At 46.7% G+C, this 10,743-nt stretch overlaps 1 protein-coding gene across 2 annotated transcripts; it reads left to right on the plus strand.

Annotated features, from left to right (window-relative positions):
- Nucleotides 1-2,035: 2,035 nt before the first annotated feature.
- On the plus strand, nucleotides 2,036-10,743 carry GPR75 (G protein-coupled receptor 75). 2 transcript variants are annotated; one of them, XR_007355634.2, is made up of 3 exons: nucleotides 2,036-2,300; nucleotides 3,088-4,928; nucleotides 9,004-10,743. XR_007355634.2 is itself a non-coding variant. In XM_048842868.2 (2 exons), exon 2 carries the CDS (start codon nucleotides 3,182-3,184, stop codon nucleotides 4,832-4,834), a length of 1,653 nt encoding a protein of 550 aa, XP_048698825.1. In that variant the 5' UTR covers nucleotides 2,036-2,300; nucleotides 3,088-3,181; the 3' UTR covers nucleotides 4,835-7,599. The 2 variants fall into 2 exon arrangements, 1 of the variants encoding a protein (XP_048698825.1); XM_048842868.2 differs by lacking the exon at nucleotides 9,004-10,743 and having other exon boundaries at nucleotides 3,088-7,599.

The following is a 10,743-nucleotide window of genomic DNA, read 5'->3' on the forward strand; positions in this document are numbered from 1 at the left end:
AACTCCTGCCCTTCCCGTGTGTGAGAGATAATTAGTGCTGCCCACGCTGCCAAATATATTGGGTAAGGGGATTTTGGCCTCTGCTGACAGAGCTCTAACCCCAACCCCTGCCCAGCCTCACCTCTGCTCCTCCTAGGGTTCTTCATCTTCCTCTCCCAGGCTGGGGGAGGGGCTGCAAGTCAAGTCCCATCTCCCCTTTCCAGGATGGGGAGGGGGAAGCAACATGGGGCTCTTCACCTCCCCTCCCCCCCACACTTCTTCCCAGAGGGATGGAGACGGGGAGGAGCAGATGCACCATCCCATCCTTATTTCTCACAGGATGGGAGGGGGCAGGCGGAAATGGAGCTGCCCTGAGCTGCCGGACTCTCTTGCTCCCTTCTTCCCTCTCCTCACCCCTTTGTGAATGGCTTCAAGTGGCTTTAGGGATAGGGAAGGGGGAGAGACTGCTCTGTCTTCAGCAACTCTGATTTTCCCAGGCGGCAGGCAAATGGAATGGGCAAGTGGGAATGCTAGAGGGCTGGAGTGTCTTGCCTCATCACAAGACTAGCCCCGTTCTAAGAAAAATCCCATCACTCTGGAAAAAAAAACCCATGAGTTGGTAATACTGTGAAGACACTTTTGTCCTGGCTACGCTAGGGCTGAGTCTCTACTGACAAAATTCAGACCGGAGCTCTCCGCTGATTTGTAGCAGCAGTGGGATCCGTAGTGTCATCTGGCCCATTTTTAACCCGATGGCATCTACAGCTGCAGGATTACATGACAGAGGGCTTCCAATGGTAGCAGGCAACCTGTACGAGCACTCTCATTGTTGGTCTTATTTGATTTTGTATTTCAGTAATGCCTAGGATTCCCAAGCCAGCGTTGGGGCTCCTTCTTGCCTGGTGCTGTACAGTCATGGAACAAGGAGACTATGCCAGCATGCAGAGCTCACAGGACAGGGATGCTTTTCCCAAAAATTGCCAGTCTAGAGGCAGCCATAGGGTCTAGCATAGTCATGGCTTGTATGTGGATAAGAGAGTGCTGCTGTGACTCTGACACAGTGTGTGGCTCTAAGGCTTTGTTGCTGTAGCATTTTATGCATTGCCATGTCACCAGCAGGGGGTGTGTGTTGCTGTCACACTCTGTGTGGTCTGGGGATGTGTTTCGTTGTGTGTTTGTGTGTTTGTGTGTGTGGTAGCAGTGCTTCTTCTGTGTTGCTATTTGTAAGTTGTGCTGTTGTGTGTGGTAGTTTTGTGTGACAATGGTGCCTCTCTCCTGTTTGTGTGTAACTGTGTGTTGTATGGCTATGTTACACTGTCTGGTGACAGTGCCTCTCTCTTGTATTATTGGGTTGCATGGCTGTGTTCTGGGGTGATGGAGCTGTGTGTGGTTGTCTTTCTGTATATGGCAGTGTATGTCCGTGTGGCTCTGTGAGGCTGGGTTGCTGCATTTGTAGATCTGTGTGTGGTTGACACACACTGTGTGTACCAGTATGTGCTGTGGGGTTGCAATGTGTGGTTGTGTTGCAATGTGTGCACTGTTGTGGTGCAGTATGCATATGTGCAGGTACAGTTGTGGGGTGCATGTGCATGCATGGTCCACACACAGTTGTATTGCAGTGTGCGCACAGTGATGGTGCAGTATGCATGTGGTAGTGGTGCATTGTCAGTGTGCAGTATATGGTGGTGGTGCACTATGTGTGTTGCAACATGTGTGTGTGTAGTTGTGGTACAGGCGCAGTGTGTGGCAGTGTTGTACTGTGTGGGTGTGTTGCAATGTGCGGTGCAACGGGGTGCAGTGTGTGGTGCAGAGTGTGGTTGTGGTGCTGTGTGCAATTGTGGCGCAGTGCGCATTGCAGTGTGGGTACAGTGTGTGGTTTGTGGTGCAGTATGTGGTTGTGCTGCAGCGCGTGTATTGCACGGTGCAAGGACGTTGCACTGTGTGGCTGTCATGCAGTGTGTGCATTGCAGTGTGGGTACAGTGTGTGGTTTGTGGTGCAGTATATGATTGTAGTATGTGGTTGTGGTGCAGCACGTGCATTGCACTGTGCAGTGTGTGCAGTGCAACGCGCGGATGGGATGCAGTGTGCAGGGCATGCAGCGTGTGCGTGCCCTGGGGTGCAGCGCACGGCCGGGCTCTGGCTGCAGGTGGCAGTGAGGGGACTGATCCGCTCCCGCACGGCGGCGATGACTTCAGCAGTCGCCTGTCCCCCAGCCCAGCCGGGGAAGGCTCCCGCCCCGCGCTCGCCAGAGAGCCGGGCCGCCCCGGGGCCAGGCCGGCGCCGCCGCAGCAGCCGGGGCAGAGCCGCCGCGAGCAGCGAGGTAGGGGGCTCCGCGCGGGCGGGCGCCCCCCTGCCCGAGTCCCCGCGCCCGGCTGCCCGGATGGCGGCGCCCGGGGGGCCGCAGACGGGCACCGCTGGCGGGGGGGGCTCACATCTGGGAGGAGGAAACAACTGGGCGCGGGGTGGGGGGCGCACGCAGCTGTGCGGGGCACCTGCGGAGGCGGCTGGCGGAGCAGGGAGCGCCGGGGCCGGCAGGGAGGCTGCGGTGCTGGGCGCGCCAGGGGCCCTGCGTGCTTCCTGCCGGCTGCGCCTGCCTGGCCCTGGCTGGGCAGTCCGGGGCCACCCGCCAGGAGCCGGCCGCGCCGCCCCTACCCCGGACCCGCCGCTCCCCTGGGCTCAGCGACTCCCTTTCCCGGGGCGAGAGGGCAACCGGGCAGTGCTGCCCCTGCCGCCGCGGCTCCGGGTCTGTGCCCGCGCTGCGGGAGCGGGGCTGTGGGGTGGGCATGGCCCTATTCACCAGGGAGCCTGGGGGGTGGGGCAGGCTCTGACTGGGGCCTTTGCCTTCTTTTACCGGGTGGGGGAGGTCTGGCCTGCCTGCAGGGACTGGGGTCTCTCCCTGGCCCCCGTCCCCTGTCTCCGTCCATGCCTTACTGACTGGGAGGGCTCCTGTACTTTAGGGAAGAGCCCTGCCCCAGCCCCTAGGGGATGAGGTGTGTGTCCTGTTAGGTCCCTCTCATTCCTAACATCTGTGATTCAGTGACTCATGCTCTTTTGTGGGCTAATCTCTGTGCTCTGACTTTTTTTCCTTTGGGTGGGGGTGTGTACAGGCTTCATCCACCATGGACCCACTTTGCCCCAAACCTCTAAGTTGAGGCACTGGACTCCCCTTTTGGGGGTGGGAGTGTGTTTATTTTTGTGAAGATGAACCTGACAGGCAGGCTGCAGAACTGGGCTGACCAAAGGCGCTTGGATCCTTTCAACACCTCCCTACAGCTGCTGCACTCTCTCAGTGGGAATTCCACCTCTTCCTCTTTCCAGGGGGATCTCCAGGAGATCATCCACACAGCCACGCTGGTCACCTGCACCTTTCTGCTGGCCCTCATCTTCTGCCTGGGGTCCTATGGCAACCTCATTGTCTTCTTGTCCTTCTTCGACCCAGCCTTCAGGAAATTCAGGACTAACTTTGACTTTATGATCCTCAACTTGTCCTTCTGCGACCTCTTCATTTGTGGGGTAACTGCCCCCATGTTTGCCTTCGTCCTGTTTTTCAACTCTGTGAATGGTGTTCCTGATGCTTTCTGCTTCACTTTCCACCTCACCAGCTCTGGCTTCATCATCATGTCTCTCAAGACAGTGGCTGTGATTGCCCTGCACCGGCTGCGGATGGTGCTGGGGAAGCAGCCCAACCGAACTGCCTCCTTCCCTTGCACTCTCCTGCTCACCTTGCTCTTGTGGGCCACAAGCTTCACCTTGGCTACCTTGGCCACCCTGAGAACCCGTAAGTCCCGCCTCTGCCTCCCCATGTCCAGCCTGATCAGTGGCGAAGGGAAGATCATCCTCTACTTGTATGTGAGTGATTTCATTTGCTGTGTAGCTGTGGTCTCAGTCTCCTATATCATGATAGCCCAGACATTGAGGAGAAATGCCCAAGTGAGGAAATGTCCCCCCATCATCACAGTAGATGCCTCCAGACCGCAGCCTTTCATTGGACCTCGTGCTTCAGGAGGGGTGGATGAGGTGCAGTGTGCTATGCCTGCTTTGTACAGGAACCAGAACTACAGCAAGTTGCAGCATGTCCAGACCCATGGCTACAGTAAGAATCTCAGCCAGCTGCCAGCTCCAGCATCCACCAGGCTCCAACTGGTGTCTACAGTGAATTTGTCCACAGCTAAAGACTCCAAAGCGGTGGTGACATGTGTGGTCATTGTCCTCTCTGTCTTAGTTTGCTGTCTCCCCCTGGGGATCTTCTTGGTGCAGGATGTGCTGTCCAGTAATGGTGGTTTCATCCTCTACCAGTTTGAGTTGTGTGGATTTACCCTCATTTTTTTCAAATCTGGATTAAATCCTTTTATATATTCCCGGAACAGTGCTGGACTTAGGAGGAGAGTCCTTTGGTGTCTCCAATATTTAGCCCTTGGTTTTTTCTGCTGCAAGCAGAAGACAAGGCTTCGAGCCATGGGCAAAGGGAGCTTGGAAGTCAACAGAAACAAGTCATCCCATCATGAAACCAATTCGGCATACATGTTGTCTCCAAAACCTCAGAAAAAGTTTGTGGATCAAGCTTGTGGTCCTAGTCATTCTAAGGAAAGTGTGTTGAGTCCTAAGGCTTCTGTTGGACATCAGCACTATGCACAGAGCAGCTCAACCCCCATGAATACCCGCATTGAACCTTATTACAGCATCTATAACAGCAGCCCTTCACAGGAAATGAGCACACCAAATAGCTTACAGCCAGTAAAGTCTACTTTTGGATTTGCCAAATCCTATATTGCCATGCATTATCATACCACTAATGACTTGGTGCGAGATTATGACAGCACTTCAGCTAAACAGATTCCTGTCCCCTCTGTTTAACTTGGAGGATGATATCAGAGAAAGTTGACCACACTTCATCTGGTTTTCTGTCTCCCCTTGTTTGTTTTTATTCATGATTATTCTGAACTCAAAGGTATAGTATTATATCTGATTTTGCTATCCAGTTGCCAATTTACAAATTACTAATATTGTTAATATTCAATTATTTAGAGTTGAACTAAGCAGTAGAATACTGTTTCCACAATATTTTTTTGAACTTGTATAATTTTTCATTAATAAAAAGGGCATCTTTTAGATTTGTACTTGGAATAGTTATATTAGGGTGTTTTTGTTACTAAATTTTATGCTGAACACTGTAAGTGTGGAAAGTGTAGGTTTAATTACATCATGTGGCAAAGTATGTAAAGAAAACAGACTTTGCCAACATTATGGTTTGTTATGTATTTGCTGTATTTTTAAGAATGTAGAAAACCATGTTGCCAGTGAATTGGGTGGATGCTTAAGGATTTATCTTAATAACTTGAGTATAAAGTTTGTTTTATTGCAGGCGTTGAAAGAATGAATAATATTCCTATAAAAAGTGCCATACTGAGTAAATTTTTCTGTGGTTCTAACGTGAAATCCTGACTTTATTGAAGTCAATGGAAAATTCTCACTGACTTCAGTGGGACCAGGATATCACTCCTGGTTACTTATAAATAGCTGTATATCACTACCTATTAGGAATGTTCCTTGCAAGAGGCATTGTGCCTTGTTATATGGTAATCTTAATTTTTGTTATACCTTTATTGTAGACACTGGTGTCATAAAATACCATTTTAATGGTATATGGAGAAATGATTTTCAACTGATAAAAGTTAACTTGCAATGCCTAATTATAAGTTTTACTTGAGGATACAAATGACTATTGCAATATCACAGTGCTGACATTTATGTGCTAATGCAGTAGCCTATGTAATTTTCTACTTTACAAACTGTTACCTGAGGAGCAGTGTTGTTGTTTGGTTTTTGTCTATGACTTTATATATTTCGCAGATTAGGATCCGACATTGCCATCAAATGCGGGTAGAAATTACTAATATCTGGAAAAAACAAAATTACCAAGTAATCATAATATTACTACTCTTTTTTCAGATTTTCTTATCTACTAAAACATTTTAAAACAGTCTAGTGATGAATTATTTACCTTGAAGTCAGATTATTTGTCTACTTCTGCATTTTATCTACAGCCCTACATAAGCAACAAAATATAGAAGTGAAATATTTTTATAATGCTGATATTTAGTTTTATTGTATTATGTGTTGTGGAAATCCCTATTGAAACAGGATGGTTTTAGTTTTAAAATAAAGTTTTTTTGCTATTAAATCGGCAGCCAAAATTTTCAGATTGGTGTTCTTAAAGTCAGTCACTTAAATACGTGCTCTGTATTTCAAAAGTGCTGAACACCTCTGAACTCCTATAGACTTCAGCAGAAGCTCTGAAATAATTAACCCACTTATAAGTTCAGGTGCCTCATTTTAGCCACCCAAGTTTGAAAAAGTTGGCATCTTTAATTAACAAAATTACATCGTTTGGTTCCAGAGAAATGATTTATTATTTAGAAAAAGAAAAACATCCTTTCATAGTAATGTGAATAGTTTTAGCTGGCTTTTTTAGAAACTAAACTATTTTACAGTGTTTCCACTGAAGAATGTCACTTTAATGAATAATTTTCTTAGTTTTAAGAAAATAAAATATAATAATCAGTAATTTAAACGGTTTCAGAGTAGCAGCCACGTTAGTCTGTATTCGCAAAAAGAAAAGGAGGACTTGTGGCACCTTAGAGACTAACAAATTTATTTGAGCATCCGATGAAGTGAGCTGTAGCTCATGAAAGCTTATGCTCAAATAAATTTGTTAGTCTCTAAGGTGCCACAAGTCCTCCTTTTCTTTTTTAGTAATTTAAACATGACATAATTTCTTGCAGTAAGGAATCTAACAAATTTCTATCACAAATGTAAAGTTGAAATAATTTCAATGGTTCCTTTCTCCCTACCCAGATATTTTTTTCTGTGAATGAACAACATGGGCCTTGCTAAAATGACGATAAAATATAACTAACTAAAATGTCTCACGTTTGGGGTTTTTTTCTGTCTTTGGATTACTCCTTAGCATGATGCCCCATCATTTTTTGGGGTGGAGATGATGTTATGGGCTTGATCCTGCAGTTCTCACTCAGACACCACACTGATTGCACTACGTGGCAGCTTTACTTAAGAAAGGATATTAGGACTGAGCCCTGACTCTGAGAAATGGATGCAGGATTGGGTCCTATATGTACTTAACTTGCACATCTCCTGTTCTGCATTCCTGGCACATCCGAACTTCCCACTGAAGTCAGTGAGAGTTTTGGGTGTTCAAGGATTGCTAGATCAGGTTTTAAGGTGGTTTGTTTGTTTATGTTCCTTAAATTACGCATTTTGCTTTGAATTATGTGATCTCCATAACATGACTAAGGGTTATGATCACTTTGCTCATAAAAGTAAATGTATTCAATATTTGCGTGATGAGTAACGTGAGAAAGGGATTGAAATCTTTTCAAAATATTTTATAATGTTTTTTCTTAAGTTAACTGCTGATGTAACTTTTATTCCTAATATTTTTAAATGTTTGTGGTCTCAGATAACAAAATGTAGCATTTCTGAACTTTTAACTGCAATAAGAACACTGTCCAATTTGAGTTGTCCTACATAATATTAAATAACAAAGCATTTTGTGGAGCTGAATGTATGTGATAAATAGAAAATATATTATGTTGCTGTAATTTTATTGAAGTGATTCCTTAATTTAAGTATCAGGAGTCATTAGAAGATCACAAAATAAGTGATTTTTATCTCCAGTAATCTTATTTATTTGTACTATAGTAGTACGTAACTGGCCCCATTAAATCAGGGCACCATTATGGACACGGAATAAAATTTCCTTACTTCCTAAGAAAGTGACAGTCTAACTGAGACAAGACGCAACATGTGAATGGTTAGGGGGGTGGACCACCCATACTAAGAGATTGAAAAGAATGGAGATGAATAAGAGAGGACATGATAAAAGTATATATAATACTGAATGGTTTAGAGACGGTAGATGTGGAGCTTCTGTTCTCCCTGGCTGATAACACAAGAAGTGAAACTGAAAGGTGGCATGTCCTTGTATTATAACACAGAATTAGGCTGGAGAACTCATAGCTGCATAATGTCATTGAGACCAAGAATCTACCAAGATTCAAAGAGGGATTGGACATTTATATGAGTAATAAGAACATCCAGAGTTATAATAGTTAATGCCAAGAAATTTTGGAAGGATATAAAACCTCCTGCTTCAGGATTTAAAACATTTTCTGATTTAGGGATTAGGATAAAACCTTCATATGGGGGGGGGGGGGGGGAGGGAGATTATCCTTACTGTGGGGTTACTTCACCTTCCTCTGAAGCATCTGATGCTGATCATTGTTTAAGATGGGATATTCTGTAACAAATATATGGGAGAAATGAGGAGGAAAACACTAATATTAGTCAGATATGTGCACAGCCAGATGATTTTCAGTTAATTTATTTTATAAACTAAAAATAAATCCTTACTGGTCATCTATCTAGTGCTTATAATTTGGCAATTTCTCATAGACTTCATGGTAAAAATAGATCTGGAGAAGAGACCATCAGGGGGCCAAAATAACATGGCTCTCTGAAGCCTGAGCTTTGAGGGGATAGCAAAGAATTTGCCTCCATCAACCCCCACACCCCCAAACCTACAAAACTTCCCACAAAAACAGACCATACTGTTGCAGAGGATGGATTCTCCAAGGAATTCTGAACATTTAAAAAGATAACTCACTAAGGGTATGTCTACACTACGAAATTAGGTCAATACTATAGAAGTCGATTTTTAGACATCGATTTTACACAGTCGATTGCATATGTCCACACTAAGTGCATTAAGGCAGCGGAGTGCGTCCTCACTACCAGGGCTAGCATCGACTTACGGAGTGGTGCACTGTGGGTAGCTATCCCACAGTCCCCGCAGTCTCTGCCGCCCATTGGAATTCTGGGTTAAGCTCCCAATGCCTGATGGGGCAAAAACATTGTTGCGGGTGGTTTTGGGTACATGTCGTCAGTCGCCCCTCCCTCTGTGAAAGCAATGGCAGACAATTGTTTCGTGCCTTTTTTCCGTGCAGACGCCATACTGCTTTCAGCAGATGCTGCAGTAGGACTGCTAATCGTCGTCATCCACCGCTTCCACTGCTACTCTGCTCTGTCTCAATAGCGAATTTCTCCATGTTGTCTGTCATGGGCTCCTGGGTACGTTTGTTCTTCCTCAGGCAATGTGCACAGTGCTAACCGTCGTCCTCCACCGCTTCCGCTGCAACTCTGCTCTCCTGCTCTCATGAATCTACCTCGCAGGTCCTCTTGTCGGTCTCAATAAATATCTATTCTCGTGGCATCCGTCGTCAGCCACTGCTTCCGCTGCAACTCTTCTCTTCAGCAGACACCATACCACGGCAAGCATGGAGCCTGCTCAGATCACCGCGGCAGTTATGAGCATTATAAACACCTCGCGTATTATCCTACACTATGTGCAGAACCAGAACATGCAAAAACAGGCAAGGAGGTGACAGCAGTGCAGTGATGAGAGTGATGAGGACATAGACACAGACTTCTCTCCAAGTACGGGCCCTGGCAATTTGGACATCCTGGTGGTAATGGGGCAGACTCATGCCGTGGAATGCCAATTCTGGGCCCTGGAAACAAGCACAGACTGGTGGTACCGCATACGGTTGCAGGTCTGGGATGATTCCCAGTGGCTGTGAAACTTTCGTATGCTTAAGGGCACTTTCATGGAACTTTGTGACTTGCTTTCCCCTGACCTGAGGCGCAACAATACCAAGATGAGAGCAGCCCTCACAGTTCACAAGCAAGTGGCGATAGCCCTCTGGAAGCTTGCAATGCCAGACAACTACCGGTCAGTCGGGAATCAATTTGGAGTGGGCAAATCTACTGTGGGGGCTGCTGTGATCCATGTAGCCAACCCAATCACTGATGTTCTGCTATCAAGGGTAGTGACTCTGGGAAATTGCAGGTCATAGTGGATGGCTTTGCTGCAATGGGATTCCCTAACTGTGGTGGGGCGATGGACGGAATGCATATCCCTATCTTGGGACCGGAGCACCTTGCCAACCAGTATGTAAACCGTAAGGGGTACTTTTCAATGGTGCTGCAAGCACTGGTGGATCACAAGGGACGTTTCACCAACATCAACGTGGGATGGCCGGGAAAGATACATGATGCTCGCATCTTCAGGAACTCTGGTCTGTTTGAACAGCTGCAGGAAGGGACTTACTTCCCAGACCAGAAAATAGCTGTTGGGGGTGTTGAAATGCCTATAGTTATCCTTGGGGACCCAGCCTAGCCCTTAATACCCTAGCTCATGAAACCATATGCAGGCACCCTGGACAGTAGTGAGGAACAGTTCAACTATAAGCTGAGCAAGTGCAGAATGGTGGTAGAATGTGCATTTGGACATTTAAAAGCACGCTGGCGCAGTTTACTGACTCGGTTAGATCTCAGCGAAACCAATATTCCCATTGTTATTGCTGCTTGCTGTGTGCTCCACAATATCTGTGAGAGTAAGGGGGAGACGTTTATGGCGGGATGGGAGGTTGAGGCAAATTGCCTGGCCGCTGATTATGTGCAGCCAAACACCAGGGCAATTAGAAGAGCACAGCGGGGCGCACTGTGCATCAGAGAAGCTTTGAAAACCAGTTTCATGACTGGCCAGACTACGTTGTGACAGTTCTGTTTGTTTCTCCTTGATGAAAACCCGCCCCCTTGGTTCACTCTACTTCCCTGTAAGCCAACTGCCCTCCCCCCTTCGATCACCACTTGCAGAGGCAATAAAGTCATTGTTGTTTCAAAAT

Source organism: Caretta caretta, chromosome 3 (assembly GCF_965140235.1).
Source record: "Caretta caretta isolate rCarCar2 chromosome 3, rCarCar1.hap1, whole genome shotgun sequence".
NCBI classification, from domain to species: Eukaryota; Metazoa; Chordata; order Testudines; family Cheloniidae; genus Caretta; species Caretta caretta.